Source organism: Ambystoma mexicanum, chromosome 9 (assembly GCF_040938575.1).
Source record: "Ambystoma mexicanum isolate Mex_15411 chromosome 9, UKY_AmexF1_1, whole genome shotgun sequence".
Lineage (NCBI taxonomy): Eukaryota > Metazoa > Chordata > Amphibia > Caudata > Ambystomatidae > Ambystoma > Ambystoma mexicanum.
The window spans coordinates 1,067,294,103-1,067,320,093 of NC_090931.1; the positions used below are offsets into that span (position 1 = coordinate 1,067,294,103).

A 25,991-nucleotide genomic window follows, 5' to 3' on the forward strand; every position below is an offset into this window, starting at 1 on the left:
CTATCTGCGTTTAAACAGATTCTTTGATATTTGGAAACAATTCGTCACAAATACCCTGCTCACAGCGCCAAAATGTTTTGCTCTCCAAATGTGCACGGACACTTCATCACCAGTACATGTGTAGAACAAAGAAAAATAATTTGAACGCATGTAGGCGAAGCAATAACTCACAGCCAAATACGCAGTTAGTGAAATAATGAACACTTACGGCTATTTATTCATAGCTTGGAAGCAACAAGTGATAACACAGAAATAAATCCCAGAAAAGACAGAGAAATCAAAAGAAAATACATCACCGTGGGTGTAACTGAATCCCTCATCTCTCCAGAAGCGGCTGGAAGACCCCGGTAACAGTCAGGCCGAGAGCACAACAGCCCACAGGTATGTCGGACAAAGGTGTCCCCCTTCCGACTGAGGTCTTTGTGCTTATCTCGTCTGACCGCTGAGGGGTTCCGCATATATGCACTCCTCAAACAGGGGTGGCAATTTCTCGAACCTTCAAGCAATGCGCTTGCGCATTGATAAGTGACCGTTGGTTGCCAGCTGGGTCAACCGACAGTAATCTCAAGGAGCAGAGCGCTTCCCTCCTCTCCTAAGAACAAACGCCACGGAAAACAGTTCCATAACTCATAGCAAGACATAACAAAACCAGCTTTCCCAGCAGAATGTCCTTGACTGGCTGCATACCAGGTTTGGAAAGCATGTTTTTTCAGTAAAGCAAATTCAGCTCTCAGCAAAGTAAGTACAGCTTTTCACTGAGGCATGGAAATAATATCCATTATGGCTCTGAGTGCCCCCAGAATGCACTGCGCACCAACGCCATGTTTTAGCTCAAGCATAACACATTGGCAAAGCCAACAGTTTGGCCTTGTGTAGAAGTAATAGGCATTTGCCAGGCACTGCTATCAGATGCCCAGGTACTGACACCATTCTGCACCCGCTACCATCAATGACCAGTTAATATCGCTACTGCTGTGCCTGGCAAGTGCCTTTGCCATGCCTACACAAAATACCAAACTGTTGGCATTGCCAATTATTGTTTTTGTCTTGCACCTGCAGAATTTGGCTTGAATTGTCAGGATCTGGAGTATCACATTACCCCACTGCTTAGGAGGTTTCATTGGCTCATTGTTAAGGCAAGAGTTGTGTTTAAATCTTTGATGTTGATTCATAAATTGCTCTATTGGCGAGCCCCATTGTACATCAGTAATCAGATCAAACAGTATTGAGTGAACTTTGCTCTTAACAGAAGTGCATTGTGACTATCTCGCACTTGCAGCATTCCTGGGCAGTCCATAGATAATTTGTAGTGTTTCTGCAGCCAAATGCTGTAACTTGTTGCATATAAATTGCATTGCATCATGGCTCTATCTCGCTTCAGATTTTTTTATTTATTGTTAAAACCATCTTTTATTTATTTTTTATTTGGCTCTGATGCTTTCGTGTCCCCGGCACATAACGATATTTAAATAAAAACATGATGGCTTTACCCATTTAGTGTTTACTGTAAGTACACCCTCGTATTAACATTTGATTTATCGAACAATGGCAGTAATCCATACGGTAAGAAGACACAGTTGTCAATGTGCCAATAAATGTTAGTTCAAAAGTAAAGAAGAAATAAACATCTTGGCCGGCCCACACCTCAAGCTTGAGGGCACTTCTTTCTAAAATTTATCTGACTGCCCCTGTCATCAATGGTCCCCCTTCCCTCTTCCCTCGCGAGCTCACACAGCTACATACACACATTGCACTCACATATATGCACGACTTTAGACACACTTGCACACACATTTGCATAAATACTGACACCCACTGCCCTTGTCAGGAATCCACACATGCATTCATGCACACACACCAGGTTTTGTGGCCCGGCCCCACACACTGTCCCCACAGGAAGCAGGGGGGGTTTCACTCAAACCTCTCTGAACCCTGGTTCCTGTAGCACTGCCATGAATGCTGGGAATCCTACATCTGTTACAGACCATTAGGGCACGGATACCCTGAAGCAGCCTCTAATCTCTAATGGCATATAGGACCCCAGTGGGTCAATTTTCTTATCCCTATATGACAATGCAAGAAGCGCTTGAACCTTTTTAAGACCTAATAGGCTTAGGCATTGCTGATTTGGATCTAGCCCAGAGAACCTCAAGAACCAAAATGAGCAATGGCCAAATTGATTGGACCAAGATTTCTCTGGGAATTAATGGGACGTGCATTCCATGGGACCCCATGTAGCACTTAGGGTTCCTGCGGCAGCCAACATGCCAAAGCTTCACTGAAGAGAAGGAAAAAACAAATAGTGACTGTGGGTCTTCTCTCCTGAATGGGATTCCCAGTGAACTGTGCCCAAACATGCCGGGTGAAAGACTAGAGCTTGGTGAGTGCAGGGTCAACGTGGTACTTAGGCTCCATAGAATAGTGCCAGCATTAGTGGGTAAATCCCACCTGGCAACAAGAGGTCATTGTGCATTTTCAAGGCCCAGGCATATGCTGACCCACTAAAAGGGTTGGAGGACAGGATTGCAGAGTCATTATCAAATCCAAAGGACCTAAAGAGAGAATGCTTACAAATAGCAATCTAACACAGCAAGGCAAAAGATAGATCAAGGCCTATATGTGGCTGGTTGGGGCTGTAAGAAACTGGGTATAGGAGGAACAAGATGGGGTGCAGGTAGAAGCAGAAGAAAAATAAATGACAGCGGTAGTGGCAGCGTTGCGAGAAGAAGCGGAGCCAGCAGCACCCTGAGAGGGTGATAGGCAGGAGGCAGGGCCACAGACTGAGCCTGAAACCTTCTGAAGGAGCAGGCTTTGAAACCATCAGTCCCCAGGAGCGGCAAACTCAAAAGGATTGGCAAGATCTAAGGAAGGTTCCTGTGAGACAGACCCAGTCCGGCTCCTGAGGGCCAAGAGACTGCTTGCCTTTGGGAAGGGCACCATATAATTTATTGAGAGTGAGACGGACACATCATATACCTAAGTGAAAGTGAGAAGGGGCAAACCTTAATAAGTGAACTGAGGCACTATTGTTGCGGCTCAGGAAGAAGTGGGCAGGGCAGCATCCACCTAACTGGTTTACAAATGACAGAGTGGGTGCTGTATTCTTTTGAAGAGGCACAGTGGCAAAGGAGCACTGGATGCTACATCCATATGATCAACCTGAACAAAGATGCGACTGGTGGCTAGATCCTCGAGACAATGGGCCTTATTCCGAGGAAGGCGGTAGAGGGATAAAGGCGCCGGTAGAGCTGCCGACCCCGTTATCCCTCGAGGTCTGCTCGCGGGTCCCGCTAAGGACATCTGGTAAAACCAGGCATCCTTAGCGGGACCCGCTAGCAGACCAGGATGCTATCAACGGACCCGTCATTAATGGGCCTGTTGTTAGCATCCTCCCCATTCCCATTGAGCCCTATGGGGGCTCAAATGGGAATGGGGATGTACCGGGTCCAGGTCCTGGGAATGGAAATTACCGGGCCTGCCAAAGTCGGCATGGCCCAGTAATTCCCTATTTCGGGAACCCGGACCCAGTACCCAGTATGCGTTTTGAGAACCACAAGCCCAGACTTGCACCCCCTAGAGAAAGACCCTGGGAATTGTTCGTTTTTATTCTTCCCAGTGAGGGACTCTCATTTATGTTCTAGAAAATCCTTTAGATCTTCTGAGAATGTATCCCAACCAACTCTTGTTTGAAAATAAAAACATTTGCACATGCACTTGCGTAGGCCATGTGGTTTTTCAACACTACACTGCACAGATCTCAAATTATGGCAGAAGATGAGCCTCTGTGTCATAAAATCATTTGGGTGTGTGATGAATCCTGCCGAGCCATCACTAAAACCCAGCGTAAAGGTTCCTCTCATGTGGCCTGGGGAAGTCAGCCGCTACCTGATCCTAACCCTGGGGGTGGTAACATGAGGGAGGATCACATGGGAGGAGACGGCTGTCAAGGGGGAAGTGGTGACTCCAGTAGGAGTGACACAGTATTCATCCTCTTCTGAGGATGAGGCCCTCCCTAATACCTAAATATCTAGTGGCATGCTGTCAATGTACGATCCCCTATCCCAGAACTACCCAAAGTAGGAGCATGAAAGTTATTTTAACCAGCTTATAAATGCTACATTGGGTATTCAGGAAGGTAGTCTCACAACTTCGAATTGTTACGTTTCTGCCTTATATCAACATCCTAAACCCAAGGGTAAACATCAACTCCTTTGCCAGCTTCCCATATATTTGAACACTCTCAGTTAACCAATCAGATTAAGTTAACTGATTATAAAACTACCAACAACATTATGGTCTCCATGACCCATAATGCTCATAGTACTGGGACGAGGAAGAGGGACTCGAGTTCATGAAGTGTCATGCGTGATCTAGCTGAAGGGCGACAAGGCACCTGCACAGGACTTCTGAAAATATAAATGGACAGGTGCAGAAGCAGGAAGAAGCTGATGGTGTATTCGTGGAGGAACCAGCCCGCTTTGTGGGAGATGTGGTAGATGCCGGGGAACCGGTGCCGTGCAGAGAATGGGCAACAGGAAGCAGTGCTGAAGCAAGTCACGCCATGTGGGAGAGGAGCGCCCGACATGCCATGAACTGCTCCGGTACCGAGGTTGCATCAGAGAGCACGCAGAGTTACCAGAGCTCCAGTGAAGCACTGAATGCGCGGTTGCAGTCAAACCGGAGCTGGCAGAAAGAGAGGAGGCCCCGAAAAGACCCACAGGAACATCAGCGAGTTAGAAGGAGACGCCAAGGCGTATCGTTGAGCTGGCCAGAAGCAGGTGACCCTGGGGTGCTCCAAAGGAGACCGCTAGGTGAAAGTAATTATTTTGAATACCGAACTAATGTACTGATGCAAACTGGGATCAACGCTCCTAATACGGGATACCTATTAGGGAACCATTGTAGGCCACATTCCCAAATTAGCAGAAGAGTAATATAATGGAAGACAGGGCGCAACCCTCCCAAAATCCTATGCCAATTGGGAGATAATGTGAACCTGCATGCCAGCAGCCAAGAGGTTGTATAACCATAAAACAAAGACTGTAGAAGCAAAGCCCTCCTTGTATGAGATACCAAGGCGGAGAGAACTGTAACCTACATTGTATACAGTCAAAAGGCAAGCAAGAGAAACCTTTTCCTTTATGGGATACTAATCTGGAAATAATTGTAACCCACTCTGTTAAGAGACTATAAAGCGAAGCAGTTGTTGGGTCAAATCACCTCATTTATGATTCTGATGGGGAGAGTTTTGGAACAAGCAGTATCACAGAGTACACTTGTGGTGGTAGGAGTTGTATCCTGGCAAGTGAGTACACCAGGAAAGGGATCAATTGTAGTTAGTCCTGGCAGGCGAGTATACTAATAAAGAAGATGATGATGTAAAGAAATCTGGTTGTGGTAAAAAGGTGTGGTGGAAGAAGTGTTAATTCCATCACCTTGTCTTGATAAACTGTTGCATTGCAGAAAGTGATTATTGAGCCATCTTTACCAAAGTGTTTCCTTTTGAAGAAGTCATTTCAGAAAGTGATTGAGTCATGCCTAAAGTGTTTCTTTTGAAGAAGTAGCATGATGCACTAACAAGTGCCTGGCCTTTGAGAAAGAACATTTGCTTTGATTAATGAATTTGTGTTTTGGAGGAAAAGACTTTTGTTTTGCCAAGCAGGAGATTGTGTAAAAATTGACATTTGCTTTGATTTGTGAACAAGCCTCTGAAGAGAGATATTTACTTTGCCAAGTGAAAGGATGTATTGAATGGAAAGGAGTTTGGGCCTCATCACGAGGTTGGCCGTATCCCGGCGGTATTTGTGCCGGGATTTCGGGAACGCAAATAGCGTTACAGCTGCTCGGTATGGCGCTATTAGCGCTGGATCACAAGTAGCGGTAAATCAGTAAATCCCCATTGGGTCCATTGGACCCATTAGGCATTTGCCTCACCCCTTTTTATTTAATAAAATAGCAACTTGTGAGAAAACTATACCTTTGTGTCCGTCTCGTATTTCTGACCCCTCACAGGTGCTATTGAGTGCGCGGCAAAAAGCTTATTAACATAACATATGGATGCATTGCTAGGTGACACCATGTTCAGAATGTGCGTGTGCAGATGTGTCTAGGTGCAGAAAATGGGTGTCTGATATGAAAATATGTATGTCCGATGGGAGAAGAATTTACAATGTAGAGGGATGCCCAATCACATTTCAAAATATATGGCGCAAATCAGAGGATGCTGTGTGAGGGACGTTTTTTTCGAAGCTTGGGGGAGATGCAGACTGATTTGTTTGTGTTTATGCTCTGGCTTGCTCTTTGCTTCTAGTTAACACGGAACCTCTTGCTGCTGTGTTTTTGTTTGATGTAACTTTTTAATTGTTATGCCATATGAGGACAGAATTCACAAAACACGATGAGGCCCGATGGTGCACATGGGAGGAAGCCGTGTGAGGGAGGTTTTCGCAGGGGGGAAGTGCAGAGAGACTTGTTTGTGTTTACGCTCTGGAGTGCTCTTCGCCCAAGGTCAACTCGGAACCTCTTTTAACATGCGATTCATGGTCCTGCTGTGGTTTCGTTTGTTGTATGTTTTGAAATTACAATAAAACGTGTTAAAAAAAAAATGTACCTGTGCACTCACCCTGCAGATAATGTCTATGCAGCAGTGCACACATACAAGTCGGCAACAGTCCTGTATTTCAGGAGACAGGATGTGACTGCACACTGCGTCCAGGCAGAGGTCACATAAGCTGGTGTTGGGCATAAACGTGGAGAAGCACCTAGCACAAAAACCGATACAGCGAGTCTAAAGATTCTTTTCTATGTGAGTACACTATCTTCCCCACTTTGAATCCTTAAGCCAAGAACTCCAGGCTCAGAGACAGTGAATAACAAAACAGACTGAACTGTCCCCTCGAACAAGATCCGGGAAGTACTGACCTCACAAAAAGAAAGAAAACATATTCCAGTAAAAATGGTGTGAAGTCATAAGGTTCAACATGGAGAAAATATTTGTCCGCAACTCACTGCCACTTACGCAAATGAAGACACAAAGCTAGACTTCATATACCCCTTTATTATTAGATAATAAACAACGAGGATAGCTCAACCTACCAGCACCTCTCACCCCCTAAATTGTCACACTCACCATCTATCCTCACTTACCATCTCTTCACTGTCACATGCCACGTTCAACTATGCTTTGTAGTGAAAAACAAATGCATTAATCTAGATGAGAAATGCTTCACCTTTTTTCCATGAAACCCTACCCTGAAAAGCATTATTTACACCGGTAGTGATTTGTGTAATGTTCAAATAATATATTGGGCGTCTCTAAGATTCTGACTATGAAATGTAGCAGTGCCAGTCATTAAAATGCAATTATGGTTAGAGCAATGTAACATTGTTTAGAGAAGGAGCAAACAAATAATACATTTGTGAATCTTTATTATTGTTTTTTAGGGCTGGATTTATCCTGAACCTTCTTCGGAGAGAGAAGATCTGGTATATTATGAACACAAAACAGTTTCTAAATTGAAAATGGAACTTGAAGGGCAACATGGTGGCGAAGATGGGGGAAATGTAATTGCTCTAGAACGGAAGAGTGACAACCCTCTAGATATAGCTGTAACCAGGCTGACTGAGTTGGAGAGGAACATAGAGCGAAGGTATCTGAAGAGCCCCTTAAGTACCACCATTCAAATCAAACTGGATAATGTGGGCACAGTTACTGTCCCTGCTCCTGCACCATCCATTAGTGGTGATGGTGACGGGTAGGTCATTGAGATTAACTTGAACAATTATTTGCTTCTTTGCTAATTGGAGCCTCTCTTCTATTGCTTGTTCTCTGCATATCTGCTTGTATGTCTGTGGTTTTATGGTCCACCCTATTCTGCATGCTGCTTTTAGCTGTGTATTATCTTTGTTAATATTCTGGCATACATATGTTATAGTAATGCGGCTATGACTAAACTATGAGGCACATGGCTGTGGCGTATGCAGTACATCAAATTTAGAAGCTTAAATCTGGTAATCATTGGCTGACTATGAGTTTTGTAATTGCTTGGCTTTTAATGTTATTATTGTTCTTTATTCCAACACAAAAATTGTATTCATCTGAAATATTTTGTGTTCTTTATTTTAATGCAGAATAGAAGATGATATTGCTCCTGGTTTAAGGGTATGGCGGAAAGCATTATCAGAAGCTCGTAGTGCTGCTCAGGTTTCTTTGTGTATTCAACAACTAAACAGATCAATAGCATGGGAAAAATCAATCATGAAAGTTGTAAGTTTTGTTCTCTTTTTTATTTAATATGTGTTTATTATGACTCATGCTGCCTTCATACAATTTGACAAGTTATTTCTTGCTATGGTATATGTTACGGTGTCAACATCATTTCTTTCACAGTTCTGATACACATCATCTTTCATATTCAAGAACTTCACTGCCATGAAAATGATGGGAATTTATTTTTCAGGTCACATTTGTATGCTCTCTATAATACTTATTTCAATGGATTGCCTTTCTCCTGCAGATTCCTCATATGATAGATATCGCCATCCAGCTCTGCGGCTCGGAAAACCTTCGCCAGGCGGCGTAGTGGACCTTGACACGACCGTCTCCGGACGTGACATCGGGCATCGGGTATATATACCACATCACTACGCCCCATACCTCGGTTCCTTTTTTCTGCAAGCTCGACACACTGCTCTGAGGAACGGAGTAATCGAGTCTTCGATCAACGTATTTTCATCAGATTTGTTTTTTCTCGACTGTGAGATGTCCGTGCATCAGATTTTTGGTTTTAAAAGGTGCACAGACTGCCACTCTAAAATGTCGGTGACCGACCTGCATGATGTATGCGTGTGGTGCCTCGGCACAGGTCACGACACTGAGTGGTGCGCGGCTTGTACCAAGATGAATCTGAAATTGCTGCGATAGCGGGCAGCCAAACTCACGTTAGGCCAACCGCAGTCGAAATCTCCTGCGCGGTTGATCGTCCGGTCCTCTGAGGCCGAGACTGAGGGACCTACCCCCGACAAAGAGAAACATCGGCGTAAGACGAAGAAGCGGTCCCAATCTAGGAGCCACTCCAACTCATCTCATAAGAAAAAATGGGGTTACGGGCACCAACGACATTCCGATTCTTCGTCGGAAAGCGGAAAGCCTTCCATTGGGACGACCACTCGACAGGAGGGGGGATGAGCTTAAAAGCCAGATGCTGGTTATGTTAAAAAAACATGCTGCTGCAGTTGTGGGTGCAGTTACTGAGAGACATATACCACTGAACACGGCTATTGTCGATCCAGTGGCCTCTTTGTGGGAACATCCCTGCTCCATTCCCCCGGTCAGCTCCACGATGACTGGGCAGTACAGGCCGGGAAGAGGAGACCTGACATTTTTGTCTTCTCATCCTTCTCCGAAAGGTTTTGTCATGCAGGCAGCCACAGTTTCCACCAGAGCGGTCTCCTCTACGTCGAATCTGCCTCCTGACGGGGAAGGTAAGCGGATTGATAAAATGGCAAAAAAAAGTATGTCTTGCAGCATGGCCTTAAAGTCACTAACGTAGCCTGTGGATTTGCTAAATAGTCTTTTGGCCTCTGGATGGCAGTACAGCAAGCTACCCAATACATCCCTAAGGGGGAGATGCGAGACAGCTTTGTACAGCTGTTGGAGGATGGGAAAGCGGTGGCCAGGCAGTTGCAAATGGGCCTGGACGTGGCCGACTGCGTAGGGAGTTCGATGGCATCAGCTGTAGCATTGAGGAGACAGGCCTACCTAGGATTTTTAGGCTTTTCGCCAAAAGTCCAGAACAGATTGCGGGCAAATTCCTTTTTGGCCAGAAGGCTGAGTACTCCCCAGAAAGATTTAAGGAGTCTAAGATCGCTGCAAAATCGCGTGGGTAAGCTGCGCAGCCGGCCAAGCCGGCCTTAAGCTTCGCCTCTCAAGGCAGGGGTTACAGGCTTTATGAAGCCTACAGCACGAAGGCACAGCTCTCGCAGGCCAGGCAAGGGCCAAAGAATTTCTTGCACTCCAGAAGAGGCAGGGGGCTTCCAATGGCCAGCAAGCAGTGGCGGGGGCGGCTCTACCCTCTAAGCCGCTTTGATTTTCCCCTCCCTCAACTTACCAGTTGGTGGACACCTGGGCACTGAAGCTTGTGCGGTCGGGCTATTTTCTGCCCTTCTTAAGGAAACCGCCGGACAGACCCCCACCTCCTCAAAGCCAACTGGGACTGGAGCTCCAGGAAGAACATGCAAGCCCTGTTGTTGAAGGGTACTGTGGAAGAGGTACCGCCCAAGCAGAGAGGATCGAGCTGGTATTCCCGGTATTTCCTGGTACCCAAGAAGGGAGGATGTTTCCGTCCCATGTTGGACCTCAGGGCCTTGAAGAAGTTCCTGCGGAAGGACAAATTCAAGATGATGACGTTGAGAGAGATTCTCCACACTCTCGAAGTTCAGGATTGGTTGGTGTCAATAGACCTTCAGGACGCTTATTTCCATGTGCCGATTCATCGAAAGCACGGGAAGTTCCTAAGGTTCCTCACAGGGGGCAAGCACTATCAGTTCAAAGTGCTTCCCTTTGGTTTGACCTCAGCACCAAGGGTCTTCTCCTAGCTCATGGCGATAGTCGCGGCTGACCACTGGAGATCCAGGGTTCATGTATTCTAGTACCTGGACAACTGGCTAATCCTAGGGAAGTTGGTGGGGAAGGTCTTGTCTCATCTGGTGGACACCTGTCTTCTACTGCACAGGCTGGGTTTCTCCCTGACTTGAAGAAGCCCCATGTGACGCCATTCCAAAAGCTCCAGTTCATCAGAGCAGTCCTAGACAGCGGGGTGGGGAAGGCCATCCCTCCAGAGGAGAGAGTCGGCAACATAACACAAATGGTACACTTGTTCCAGAATCACACCTCCTTACCAGCGTCTTCCTTCCTCCTCCTCTTGGGTCTCATGGCCTCCTGTATTTTTCTGGTGCCAGAGGTCAGGCTGCTCATGAGATCCCTTCATTGGCTCCTAAGAGGTCAGTGGTCACAGTACCTTGGAGCACTCACGGATCCTCTCAAGCTGTCCAGCCAAGTGGTCCACGACCTGAACTGGTGAACTGACCACAGCAATCTTTTGGCAGGGGAACCCTTCTCGCCTCATTGGCCTCAGGCCCTGGTGGTCACGGATGCAGCTCGGAAGGGTTGGGGCACTCACTGCAAAGATTTGCAGGTGATTGGCCTTTGGTCAGCAGCAGTATCCAGGTGGCACATCAACAGGCCGGAATTGTGAGCCATCAGCCCCGTCTCTGAAGGGTAAACATGTCCTGATTGTGACCGACAACACAGTAGCCATGCACTTCCTGAAATAAACAAGGTGGCATGTGCTCTCTTCGGTGCAGCTGTAGTTGTGGTTGCTGGAGAACCAAATCTTGGTCTCTGCAGTTCATCTGACGGTGGCAGAGAATGGCTTGGCAGATGCTCTGAGCAGGTAGATCATGGTCTCACACGAGTGGGAAGTGTGCCAGGAAGTCTTCTCCCTCTGGGGTACTCCAGCATTGGATCCGTTTGCCACAGAGTCCAAGAGGAGGTGCAGACAGTTTTGCTTGAGGTAATTCCCGGCAAACAGTGCACTGGGGGATGCATTTCTGGTGGACTGGAACGTCACCCTCCACTACGCCTTCCCCCCGATTCCCGTCATTCCATGGGTTCTCAAGAGGTTGAAGTGGTTTTGAGCGACCATGATCTTGCTCACCCCAGACTGGGCGAGGAGAACGTGGTACTCCGATCTCTTGGATCTGTCCGCCTCACCAGTTGCCTCAGCGCCCGGATCTCCTGACCCAGTCACAAGATCTGATATTCAACCCAACCCCTGAGTCCCTCGGCCTACATGCGTGGCTCTTGAGAGGGTGAGGTATTATGACTGGGACCTCTCACAAGAGATACTAGAGGTGTTCCTGGTTGCACGTAGACCATCTACAAGATCTCTGTACGTGTGCAGCTGGAGAATATTTGAGGTGCGGTGCGGTGCAAGGGAGTGCAAGATCGATCCCATCTCTTGTCCCACCACTACAGTGATGGAGTTCCTTCTGTCACTGGCCTCAGCAGGCCTTCAGGTTACCAAAGTCAAAAGATATTTGGCGGCCTTGTCTGTGTTCAATAGGTCCCTGGATCAAGGTTCTTTCTTTACGATACCAGTTATGGCCCAATTCCAGAAAGGCCTTGTGAATGCGTTTCTGCCAACTCCCTTTGTTTCCTGGACTAGGAGTTAAATCTGGTTCTGACATTTTTGATGGTTGCTCCCTGTTAGGCAGAAACCTGTGCAGTTCCCTTAGGGACCACTGCAAACGATTTAAGACTACAGGTGTTTGGCAGTAAACCCACTTGGTAGCAGTCTGTACCACACAGATTCACTTGGTAGCTGTGGGTGAGCAGTCAGACTTCCCTCAAGAAGAGTTAGGCAGTATGCAGAGTGTACACAATAGGTACAGAGACACAGTAGTACAAACAAACACTGATCAGAGCTTTGGTGTAAAAGTATATAATTATTTATTGAAAAACACACTTGTAATTTACACTAGCAAAAACGAGGTGAGTAAATTCGGCACACAGTCACTATCATATATATACAACCCTATTCACTTGTTAGACAAGTCTTAGTGAGAAACGCCACTTATTTTCAGACAGAGGTGAGCGCTTAACATAAGATGACACTCTAATAAGTTGTAAAGAAAGGGAGGAAAAAGGCAGAGTTAAAGAAGCACACAAGTTTCAATACTTTTTTTTCAAAGAACCACAGTAAGGCAGGATAGGCAGAGTTCTACTGGAGAGCAAGGAAGTCAATTGCAAGGCCCACTCTTGGAGAGAGCAAACAGGAGGGGTCCAGGTTCACCAGGGGGTTATGCCCAAAGAGTCTTTGTAGATAGTTCGCACAAAAAAGATGAAATTAAAGTCAGGAAACGTTAGCTAGGTTGCCCCAGGCCAGCCCAGGTTAGAAAGTCGAGGCTTTACTGTCACCCCGAAAGATCTGTCTCAAGGGAAGCCAGGCGGGACACAGTACCTTAAGTGTGAAGGAAGCTCCAGCGGGGGCAGTTGTTACTGGCAGCAGGTGCAAGTCGGTGTTTCGTCCAGAGGAAGAAGAGGTCTCGCCGTGGAGGAAAGATGAAGGTTGTTGCACTGCCAGGGAAGAAACCAGCCGTGGAGTTCTCCGGTTAAAAGGCACTACCCTTCTCTTCGCGGTAGTGGTAAACCGTGGTATTAGGGCGGCCGGGGTGCTTGGCACGGGCAAGGCGGCCACGAGATGCTCCAGGAAGGTGAAAAGAAGGTAAAACTGGTTATACCCGACCAGTAAAAGGAAGAAGACTCTCCGGACTGGAGATCTCCTCTGTCGTCGGGAAAAGTGGTGAGACGGTTCAGCAGGGCTCCACCGGTGGTGTCGTTGTTGCAGGTCGGCTCAGCTTCTCGCTCCTCGGATTCTTAGGTCCTGTGGCGACTTCTGAAGTTCCAGTCCCCAAAGCCCTGCTTTTATGCAGCACACCCCCATTTACTCAGCCTAGCTGTCAATCAAACATGCTAAGTGGTGAGCCAGCCGGCTCACCACTTGGGCCAATCACACAAGAGTGCGACTTGAGTTACCAAGGTAACTCAGTCCAGGGTGCCTAAACCCCCTCCCACACCCCCGATGGTACCCAGACAGAGTGCCACCAATTTTGGCGGCTTCTGTGGCGAAGCCCGCCAAAAAGTGGAACAAAGGGCTCAGCTTGGGTTGGAGTCACAGAAGAAAACACAAACGCCATTTTAGAATCGAGTTCCGGCAAAAAATACCAACCAGTGAATTAATATTAAATAAATAAACCGGCGGTATTTTCGAGGCTATAAGAATTAAATAATTAAAGTTGGTAGCCTCGAACAATGGGAAAATCCCATAGAGATATATTTGCGGTCGAATATAAAAAGTAGTATCCACTGCCACCAGCCAAAACTCGATCAGGTGGGACGGAGACGTGCCCCCTCGAACAACAGACCCCGGGGCAATCGAATTGCCCCGACCAGTACGTCCACAGTATGATGGTTTGTACTGGTTTCTGTTCATAATTTGGGACTAGCAAAGCCAATGGTGACTTTACATGCCCTGGGAGACAGTAGACAGTCCCAGGGTATGGAGTCTATGTTGGGGGGTCGCTACGACACCCCTGGGTTACGGCACGGAGGGTGCTGTGTAACCCACATCAAAAAACCCACGAGACCCTATGGAGTAAAAGTCCCCATAGCCCATAAAACACATGGGGCCTCATTACAACCTTGGTGCTAAGTGCACCAACTTTACCACCATGGTGTAAACTCTGTTTACACCATGGTGGATGGCGGATTTACCGCCCCATTACAAGGTGAGTGGGGCGGTAAATCCCCATTTCCCATTTTCCCTTCCCCATTCCCATTTTTGCCCCATAGGGCATAATGGGAGTGGGGAAGGCGCTAATTACGGCACCGTAAATTACGGTGCCGTAATTAGCACCAAGGTGCCTTAGCACCATGGAACTTAACGCCTGCAAAAAGCAGGCGTTAAGGTGGGAATCAGGCGTTAAGGGTTAACGGTGGCGTTAACCCTTAACGCCTGAGTTGTAATGAGGGCCATGGAAAGTTAAAGGAACACCTCAAATCATGTCTAAGAGTGGGAGCAAAAGAATCTCACTCTTAGCAGGAGAGAAAAAAATAAACCCCAAAAATCCAGCAAAGCTGCTGGGGGACTCACTAGGTTTGGGAAATTAGCCTTTACAGAGAATTCTCCCTAACACGCCCTTTGAGCCCATGCATTCCTGTTCCTTGGGACTATTTTCCTTGAAAACAGCCTTTTTGGTTGCAATCACCTCAGCCAGGAGGGTGAGTGAGCTGCAGGCTTTGTGCTGCAAGTCCCCATTCCTGCAGTTTTTTGGGCAAAAGGTTTCCCTTAAGGTCATACCTGGCTTTCTCCTGAAAGTGGTTTCTGAGTTCCACCTCTCTCAGTCCATAGATTTACTGGTCTTCTATCCTCCACCACACCCCTCTAAAGAGGAAGAACGGCTCCGCTGTTTAGATACTAAAGGACCCTTGAGCTTTTAAGTCGCTAGGACATCAGAGTTCTGAAAATCTGACCAGATATTCGTGGCCCATTCTCTGTCTCGCAAGGGTCTACGTGTAACTAAACAGACTCTTCTGCCATGGATTATCATTTGCATTGCGCAGTGCTACCAATCTGCTTGTAAAGAGCTTCCTTCCGGAATCGGGGCGCACTCCACAAGAGGAGTTTGGGCTTGTACAGCCTTATAGCGGGGAATGGCCATTCATTTGTCGTGCTGCCACATGATCATCCTTGCACACATTTACCAAGCACTATTGCCTGGACGTTGCCCACAGGGTGGTGTAAAGACTGGAGGGAGGTGTCTGTACTTCTGCTCGCTATATGGTAGATGAGAGGCATAGAGGACCCCAGCCAAGATTCTCTATTACGGTAGCAATGGACGAGCAATCAAGGCCTAGCTTCTCAGGAGGTGATGCGGGATGGTTCTTAATTACAGTAGTCCCCAAGCAACCACAAAGGAATGTCCACACACTGTATTAGTTAAAACAAAGTCTTTATATAATTAAGGTTCGAGGTTATATACAATATCACAATAACTCACTTTGTGCTCAGGCAATCTACAATGGCAAATATATACAGTTCTAAGTGATACCACAATTATTATGAGATTTCATTAAAGTGCATCAACTGTAATTTGGTCAAATGTCACAAAAATCAATTAATAAAGGTAACCAACAATAGACATAGGAGGAAAGCAGTTGGTTAGAACAATTGGCAGAATACTGGCCCCTACCACTAGACACAGTTCTGTGTGGAGATCCCCCCCACCTGGGCAACCTGTAAAACAAAGATATACTACAAGCCCAGTCCATATATTGTTCAATGAGTCTTATTCCCTTCTAAAATGTTTCTACCACCCCAATGTAACTGGAATAACAGAGTTCCTCGAGGAGGCGTCGAGGGATCCTTCTGGAGTGACGCCCTTTAAAGCAGGAGCCACGGATCATCGATGGGCCTCGAAGAAAGTGAACTCGGCATTGAGAATCCTTGATGGAAGTTCGGCGTCGTCGAGGTAGCAGCTTCGCTTCTGGCGGTGCTCGTCGACGATGAGTCGAATACGTCCTGCAAGGAAGAGGCGTGCGGGGCACCTCGATGTTGATAGTTCAGGACCGCAAAGAGTTTGTGAAGAACTTTGGCCCAGCAAGAGCATCAAGTAGTCCGGTTTCTCTACAGTCTTTGGGTGGCAGGAAACCCACCGGCGGATGCTCCTCGGCGCGTCGACGGCCTGGCCATCTCCGGCGGGATAAGGCAGTTGGCGGTGCGGACGAGCGTGTCCGGGAATCAAATATCTTAATCAATGGAGTGTGCGGCTCCAGTCGTCGATGGCACAGTGTCAAGCGGTCCCCGCTTCTGGGCAACCCAGCTTCGACGGGCCTCCAGCGGTTCTAACAAACCTGCGAGCCCTGGTCGATGCCGGTGGACGGAATGTCCGGTGCTTATCGTCGTTCTCCTCAGCAGTCCCCTTCTCCGGTCGGCAGCCTGTCGAGGGTCTGACTTCCAGGGAGCTTTGGCGAAGGTTAGCGGTGCTCGATACTCCCTCAGAGCACAGGTAGAGGGCACCTAACCAGGTCCTCTCTTGGATCAGTCTCGACGTCACAACAGCTTTCATATTGTAGTGAAGGTAACAGCAGTCAACCTTCTTCTTCGTGCTCGGGTTCAAGATTCAAGCATCAGTTTTGACTTCAGCTTCTGAACGAATTCTAGCAGTGAGAGGCCCCCAGATATACTAGGTGATCTCCCATTCATTCTGCTGGGTCACACTCAGGAAAACAATCTCTCAGAAGGGCATTCCGCAGTCAGTCAGCAAATCAGGCATACGGTGCATCCAGGCCATTCTCCTCCCTCTCAGACACTCACAACAAGGAATGTGTATTGGGACAAGTACCCAGCCTTTCAACACTACACACTGCATTCATACCGGTTTTGGGCAGGGCTGTCTCAGTCATTGTGTCAAACACCAGATACTAGACAACCACAACAAGAAGTGCATATTGGTCACACACTCCATTCACCCAGGTCCCACCCACCGGTGTACCCACAACATACAGTCACTGGGAAGCCTCCAGCCAGTCTGGCCTGGACTTCACAACAACACCATATATGGAACTTCCACCAAACAGCCAGTCAGGGAGAAGGGACAGAGTTAGGGCTTCCCAGGACTTTGGGAAAACAAGGTAACAGGCAATAGAAAGCAAGAGGCCACAGGGGCCGTCCTGTTTCATATCAGGAATCAACTGATTCCAATGGCAGGGCCTGAGTATCCCCAAAATGGAGGATATTCAGAGCACCTGTCAAATTCAACATGGAGCTGCCACCAGGCCATACCCTGCTCTGTGAGCCATGCACAGGTGCCCAAAAACATACACTCGGGGCACAGGGTTGTAACCCCACTCATGGATGCCATAAGGGTATCCCATGGGTCTGTACACCAAACCAAAAACAGGAAGAGCTGCACGGCCAGGAGTCCCACATGGACTCCTGGGCAGAAAACAATACAGAACACAATGAAAAAGGACTACAGGACAAGGACGGGGAGGCCCTGTCCCTCCAATGCATTTCCCACATCACGCCCCCCCCCCCCCGACTGAGGTTAGGATGCCTAATCTCCCACGAGATAGACACCCTCACCCAGACGGTCAACATACCTTCTGGAAAGGACATCTGCATTATCGTGACTCTTCCCTGGTCTATGCTCTATGGTGAAGTCTAGCCTTTGGAGGCTAATGGACCACCTGAGCAGTTTCAGGTTCTCACCCTTCATCTGCATAAGGGGCTTATGATCTGTTTGGACCTTAAAGGTAGACCCCGTAAGGTAGCGCCTAAAACACCTATGGCTCCAAACTATGCTAAAACATTCCTTTTCAACAGTAGCCCACCTAAATTCTCTACCCTTGAGTTGTCTACTGATGAATATGATCGGATGTTCCCTCCCTTTGTCATCTAACTGGGACAAGATAGCTCCAATTCCGTTGTTGCAGGCATCCGTCTGGACGATAAAGGGTTTGCTGTAGTCAGGCGCACACAACACAGGTGCCCTACACAGACTTTCTTTCAAGCCATCAAAGGCCCTCTGACAGACTTCAGTCTAGTTTCCTAGCTGTTTGGGTGAAGTCAGAGCTGTCAGTGGTGCAGCCATGGTCCCATAATATGCCATGAAATTGCAATAGTACCCAATGAGGCCCAAAAAAGCGCTCACCTGCGTTTGAGTAGTGGGAGTCTCCCAGTCATGTACATCCTGTACTTTACTGGGGAGAGGTCGTATTTGACCCCCTCCTATCTCATGACCAAGATACGTGACTTTCCCCTGAGCTATCTGGCACTTTGTGGCCTTGATAGTGAGGTTAGCCCATTTCAAGGCCTGCAACACCTTATCCAGATGTGTTAAATGCTCTTCCCATGTGGAACTGTAGATGGCAATGTCGTCTAAGTAGGCCACACAAAAGGTCTCCAGCCCACTGAGCGCATGATTGACCAATCTCTGGAAGGTGGCAGGGGCATTCTTCAACCCAAAAGGCATGACCCTAAACTGGTAGAGTCCCTCAGGTGTTGAAAACGCTGTCTTTTCCTTGGCATGGTCTGTCAGAGCTATTTTCCAATAGCCTGAGGTAAGGTCAAAAGTGCTTACAAATTTGGCAGCAACTATGGTGTCCACGAGCTCATCAGCACTGGGCAATGGGTGCGTGTCAGTTTTGGTGACGGCATTGACTCCTCGGTAGTCCACACAGAACCTCCAATCCTTGGTACCTGCGTGGGAACTTGCCTGGGGACTAGGACTACGGGACTGGACCAGGGACAGGTTGAGGGTTCAATAACACCCAGATCCAACATCTTGACGACCTCATCCTGGATGTGGTTCTTAACGGTATCTGACATATGGTAGCACCTGCTTTTAACAGGCACACTGTCACCAGTGTCAATTTCGTGCTTACACCACAGTGTGAGGCCTGATGTCAGTGAGAACAGAGAGGCATACTGCTGGAGCAAAGCCCTGCAGGCCTTCTGCTGCTCTGTTGTCAGATCTGCAGAGAGATGTACTCCCTCCACTGAGCCATCATGAGGTTTGCTATGCAGCAAATCAGGAAGGGGCTCACTCTTATCCTCTTCTTGCTCTGAAGCTAGCAAGAGACATGAGACTTCTGCTCGTCTGTGGAAAGGCTTGAGCCTGTTAACATGGAATACCTGAGGGGCTTCCCCAGGGACTCCCATGTCAACCAGATAATTGACTTTGCCCATCTTGGAGATGATCCTGAAGGGTGCAGTTCACTTGCCTGCCAAAGTTATAGGCTTGGTAGGCTCCATCACAAAGATTTCCTGTCCCGGAGTCCAATCCACTTGCGAGGCTTTAAGGTCATGCCAGTACTTATTCAAATCCTGGCTGGCCTTGAGATTTGCTGTCGCTTGACCCATCATCTGTGTCATCTTCCATTTGAGGCTTAACACATAGTCCCCCACTTGTTTGGCGGGACATGGGGGGGTGGCTCCCAAACCTTCTCTGATCAAGGCAAGGTGCCCCCTCATGGGATGTCCAAAGAGTAACTCAAAGGGGCTGAAACCAATACCCTCTTGAGGTACCTCTCTGTAAGCGAATAGCAGGCATGGCAGGAGGAGATCCCATTTCCTCCTTAGGGGCTCTTCAAAGCACCTTGCATGCCCTTGAGAGTTTTATTAAATCTGTCAACCAGACTATTGGTCTGGGGAATGGTAAGAGGTGGAGAACTTGTAGGTTACCCCACACTCTTTCCACATGGTTTCCATGTAACTAGACATGAAGTTGGAGGGACAACCTCTTTAGGGAATCCAACCCCGGTAAAAATGCCCAGGAGAGCCCTGGCAACCACCCTGGCAGTAACAGTCCGAAGGGGTATAGCCTCAGTACCTGGTGGCATGATCAACCAAGACCAGGATGAACGATGTCTACCTGAAGTGGGAGGGTCAAGGGGACTGACAATGTCGATGCCCACCCACTCAAATGGTGTGCCAACCACTGGCAATGGCTGCATTGGGCCAATGACACTGCCTCCAGTCTTGCCAGACAACTGACAAGTTGGGCAGGTCTTGCAGTGGGACTCCACTTCTACACCCATCCAAGGCCAGTAGAAATGGCCAGAGAGCCTCTGTTTAGTCTTCTTGGTACCAAGATGACCAGCTAAGGGCATCTCATGCGTCAACTGCAGCAGGAAGGGCCTGTAAACCTGGGGTACCACCAACCTCTTGAGGGCACCACGTTCAGGCGTAGTGGGCTCACTAACAAGGAGCTCACCCTCCCAATAGATCTGGAATGTCCTAGGCACTTCTCCTGGTGCCTGAGATAGGGCCTGTTTCCTCAGCCCCTCGAGAGAGTGGCACTCTCTCTGTCCCTTAAAGAAGTCCGCCTGGGAGAGTCCCCCTTCAGCCAACAGACATTGAAGGTCAGGGTGGTCCTCTGGGTTGAGCACCTCTCCCACAGGAGAGTCTTCTGTCTCTTCTCCCTCAGGAGTTGAGTTTGGGTTTTCCACTGGACCCAGCCCGTCCTGAGCATGGATCTCAGTGGGTGCTGTAGGAACAGCAGGAAGAGAAGGAGCCCCCTTCACAGAGGTGGCCTTCTTGTTCTTCTGTCTTCTTGCCTTAGGCCTCGCCTTTGGGTCGGGTACCTGACTCACAGCCAGACCCAGTGTCACCTGTGACCTAGTGACTGCAGCAGCAGTCATGGGGAGACCCTCAGAGATCAGCCCCAACTCTACTAGATCATTTCCTAACAGAATATTAGCAGGGACATTGTCCTGAACCAGGACAGGAAGCTTTGCTGTCTTGTGTCCAATCATGAGTGTGACTAAGGCTACAATGATTTGGGAGGCCCACCAGCTAACCTGGTGGTTCTCAGAGGAGCACCTACATAGTCGTCTGGCTTGAGAAGGGTCCTGTCCACCAGTGTCATGCTTGCCCCAGTGTCTCTAAAACCAGTAGAAGTCTGGCCATTCAAGAGGACACATCTCAAAAACCGTTGGGTGTTCTGTGGGATTGTCGCCAATACTTCTGCATACTGGTCCCAGGCCCCAAGGGCCACTAGGGAAATCCCAGGCCCCAAGGGACACTAGGGAAATCTCTACCGGAGCACCAAATGTGATTCCTGTAGAGGAGGGGAGGACAGGGGCCCTCACCTCAGACATGGGGTAAGGGTAGGTCAGGCTGGCAGCCTGGACTCCAAGTGCCTTACCTTTACACTTGGTGTCACCCTTCTTGTGATCCAGAGCCCACAGTCCCAACAAGTGCCAGGGATTGTGGGTACAGTACTGGAACCACTGTGAGCCTGCTTTGCAGCAGGTGGACCACTATTCTTATTCCCACCCACAGGGGACTTAGCCCCACTAGATTTTTGGGTCTTAGGAGAGGAAGGTTTTGGGTAAACCGACTGTGATTGCTTTGGGGACTCCTCTGCTTTCTGAGAGGTTTCCTTTTATTTGTCCTTGTCCTTCCCACTGGAGTCCTTAGGGGACACCCGGTGGGAGACCCACTTGTCAGCCAGCCTGGCCAGCTTAAAGGGATCCAAAATGTTCTGTACAGCAACATACTGACACAGCTCTGGTGAACAGGCTTCCGAAAAATGCTCAAAAAGCAAAAGGTGGGACAATTCAAAAAAACGTTTTCACCTTGTATCCATCAATCCACCCCATCATGTTCATATGTGCAGCACTCACCCTGTCAGCCCAAGACACATGCTCTCTTTTCTTAAAATCCCTGAACCTTTTAAGGTATTGAGTAGGTGGCTTGCCAAACTTGGCAATCAAAGCAGACTTCATGCACTCATACTGACTCCTTTCTTCCACACTCAGTTTCAGAATACAGTCATATCCAGTCTGAGGCACTCTGCTTAACAAACACTTAGCCCAATCTCTCTTATCAACATCTTGAATAGCACAAGCCATTTAACACGCTTCAATCCACTGGAGGATATCAGAACCCTCCACAAACACACCAACCAAATCTTTGATAAACTTGGTGGCTGGGGACCTGACACTCTCAACTGGTTTTGCTGAAGTCTCCACTCTAGCTCTCTCCAGCTGAATTCTCTGGTGCTCAGTGTCCCTATCCTTGAGTATCACTTGCTGTGACAACTCCTCTTTCTTTAACTCAGCTTCTATTTCCAACATGTTGTATTGAAAGGCTAACAGTTCCTGTTGCAGCTCCAATTTTAAAAGTTCAATCTTCAGGGCTTCCCCCTGCAGAGCAGTGCTGGGGTTCGGAACAGAGGCAGCAGGAATGGTGGCATTCCCAGAATCAGATTCAGCAAACTCCCAGGGGGAGGGGGGTTGTATCAGATGAGGAATCTGCGGGAGAAAAGCAATCCACTTACCGTAATGATCTTTCTCCCACAGATTGCTCATCGCCCCACCCATCCATCCCTGCTCAGAAAGTTGTTATGGCTTTGCGGTTCTGTCTAAGCGAATGGGACACCTGGTGATGGCTCTGAAGTGACTGCTTCTGGCTGGCTAGCTGCTTGTTTCCTTAAAAAAAAAGAAATCTTTCCATTTACTAATTTGACAGTTTCACCCTTTTGGGGTGTTTCCCATTGTTCTTTTTTTTACAGGCTGATTAACCTTGCCTCCCATCATTTTTCCTCTGCAGCGTTCAACAGGGAAACTGGGGGAACTGAGGTTATGGGGTGTAGTGACGTGGTATATGTACGCCGCCTGACGTCACTTCCAGAGCCCACGACCAAGCAAGACGGATCAGCGATCGACAGCCGGGGTCGAGGTCCTCCACGCCCCCTGTCGAAAGTTTACGGGCAGCAGAGCTCAATGAGGATATCTATCATGTGAGGAATCTGCTGGAGAAGGATCTATAGAAAGATCATTACTGTAAGCAGTTTCTCCTTTTACTGTCTGTCCTCTTGCTGGTTATCGAAATTTCAAGAAAAACAAAAACAGGTTCCTCTGTAGCTTTTGACCTCGTCCATGAAAGTTTATCAAATTCAGCATGCAACTAATTTTGACAAATCAGAAAACATACACATTTCAAACTGGTGAAGTTTCATGAATGTTTTCATATATAAAAAGAATGTTAAAAACAAGTCTTTTGCCATGGATTTTCCAAATGCCCTCAAAAACATACTTGTGGGTGGACATTTTGAAATTGCCTACTTTGATTTTTAAGATTTGTTTTTGCACATCTAGCCGTTAACTTCAACTGGTGCATGCAATAAAACTCAGGTAAGCCAAACTCAAGGTTTTCATGCTTAAGTAAAAGAAAAGTATAGGTGTTATGTATATGCACAGTAGCTCCAGAGTGACACCAATATGTGGCAACTGAACATAAGACCCAAGTGTGGAATGAACAAATGAAAACAATATAAACACATAGACATTTGAAAAATAAAACTGAACCAAACACCAAAATAAATGGAAAGAAGACCTTCTTTGCCCCCTCTGACTACCCATACACCCAATTGATTGCCAACATCAACACATTCGGAATAACATTCAGAGATAACTTAGACGTATCATATGTAACATACATACACCCCAAATGCCGTACTAACACACATTGCATTTGGAATACTCAGGGAAACACGGAAATTACAAAAAAGGAAAATCACTAAAATTGTGTTTTCAAAAGGTTCTGCTTATTACCTATACAAAAATGTAGTCCATAAACATTACGAAAGCCAACACTACTGTACAAACCTTCAGTTCAAAGGTAACCAAATGTAAAATCTACCAAGACTGAAAGTGCCAGTGCCAGCACTCAGTCCAAATGTTGTAATTTCCTAATCCAAACTCCAATATATACAAATGTAATCTCAACTCACTACACCACCATTTCACAACAATTAATTGAAATGTTAGATAGCTCAGATATATGCTATAGTTAAAGCTAGCCTCCTGAAGGAGTTCCGTAGTTACAATAAAGCCACTCTTCTACTTTTGTCGGTCTGTTTGTATCCCCATGATTAATGCTGATTGATTGCCTCATGAATGTTGAATTTATGGATGTGAACCGTCAGGTAGATAACAATGATAGGTATGTACCTCAAAGTAAACTGTTTTATAATGGTTACTTTTAACTATCTTGCAAATTCGGAAGTTAGAACACCTCTTACTCTTACGTCCCGTTCCCTTTCCCCATACTGCATGGGCATGCGTCCCTCCTAGGGACAGGAGACGGAACCTTTTCCACCAGAAAACATTTTCTGTCCCTTTCAATTTAGAGGCGCTTGGGGGTGGAGCCCATGGAGCATGTGCTCCCCTGACTCTGCCCACCGGCGCCACTACTCAGTCTTCTTTTCTGCGTCGAAGGGAACGGACCACCTTCACCAGCGCTCCTGGGTTTGGTTACCGCATTGTAATTCCACACGCTCTTCCCCGGATAGTGGGCCTCATTACGAGTGTGCCGGTCTGGTAACAACAGTGCTGGTAAGCCTACCGGTGCCGTTGTTACCGGACCGCCACCCTCCGAGTCTGCCGTCTGACCTGGCGGGCAGGACGGCACCCGCTTGCAGACTTTCACAGTAGCACTGGCACTGCTATTAACGGTGCCGGTGCTACTGTCATCCCCATTCCCATTGAATCCTATAGAACTCAAATTGGAATGGGGATTAACATTTTTCCAGCGCCTGCCTTCCAGGAGCACAGGGGTCGTAATCCCCTGTGTTTCTGTGAAGCCAGACGCCAGAAAAAAATCACAAGTCCGGCGGCAGCCTGCCGGTTTTACTGGCGCGACTACCGCCGGACTCATAATGAGGCCCTTTGTCTTTGTCTTTTTCTTCTAATCTTTAAATAGGTACTTGCTCCTCTAGCACCTCGCTCCTCCCCAGCGCATGGCGACGTCCTTGGGCTTCACCAGGTGTCCAGCCTATGAGCGGCTCTTCCCCACGCCGACCCCCACAATCTGTGCCTACGCTGCCTTGGCCCCGACCACGGCTGGGAGGGCTGTCCTGCGTGCAATGCGCTTATAATGCGTGCTTTGAAGAACAGGTTAGCAAGGTGGAGGAAGCTCTTAGAGAAGTCGCCTCCACAGTACTTGAAGAAATTTGTCAAGCACAGTCAAGACCCAAGACAGTGCCGCTCTTTTCCATCGCACCCAGCAAAGGCAACTCCTTCGGTAGGAAACATCCAAGTGGCAGGAACCGTTCAGGTTCTCACACCAGCGCAGATACCGAGGCTCATCCAGCTACCAGCCGCCAGGCCGAGGGGTCGCTAGATCTTTCCAGAGACAGCGCTGAGGGACTGTAAGGTTCTTTTACCGAGTGTCCACTCGAGGGGCTATGCCCTACTACCGGACAAATGTCGGCGGGGGTGCCTGTATGCAGCACTACCGGCGATTCAGCTGAGGGCACTACGCCTACCAGGTCTTGTCCTGACGTGCAGGGTAGGCCACAAGCTCCATCGCCAAGAGTCCAGGATGAGGCTAGTCCCAGTGAGCCATGCACCACGATGCAGGCACGTGGCACGCAGCTCGACAAGATGGCCGCTCGTCCGACACCGACCCCGTTTGGGGAACAGGTGGGGGACTAGTCTTCACCAGGTACATGGCCTACCAGGGCAGGTATCCCCTGCAACTAGCAAGGCAGAGTACGCACAGGCCCCAGCAGCAGCTCTCTCCATCAATACCATCTGCCACGAGGGGTGCTGTTCTGCACGGCAGAGTGCAGACGTGTTTCTGCGCGGCTCCGCGGCAGCCACACACATCCTGCTCATAATCCTGGTGCTATGCCTGCTGCTCCACAATAAACTTGCTGCCTGTGCTCCGGAACCGAGACGGGAGTGGTGGCGGTGCTCCGGGGTGCACCAAGGAATGCACTGGCTCTTAACTTAGTTGCCAGTCTGTGAGCAGCAAGATACAACCTGGGCATGTGCTCCCGGCCATCTTGCTTAATAATCTTGAGCCTGGGCTGTCCCGGGGGGATAAGAGATGGCCTGGTTGGGGTCCCCCGCC

General features: G+C 48.1%; 1 protein-coding gene across 16 annotated transcripts in view; it reads left to right on the top strand.

Moving 5' to 3' along the window:
• Positions 1–25,991, top strand: part of BAZ2B (bromodomain adjacent to zinc finger domain 2B) — a 2,602,315-nt gene that overhangs the window by 2,254,231 nt on the left and 322,093 nt on the right. For 12 of the 16 annotated variants that reach the window (XM_069616356.1, XM_069616368.1, XM_069616358.1 and 9 more), the window contains 2 exons: positions 7,444–7,754; positions 8,131–8,266. In XM_069616356.1, the coding sequence (XP_069472457.1) occupies positions 7,444–7,754; positions 8,131–8,266 (447 nt within the window). The remainder of the gene's footprint in view (positions 1–7,443; positions 7,755–8,130; positions 8,267–25,991) is intronic. The other 4 variants (XM_069616365.1, XM_069616369.1, XM_069616370.1 and 1 more) reach the window with 1 other exon arrangement.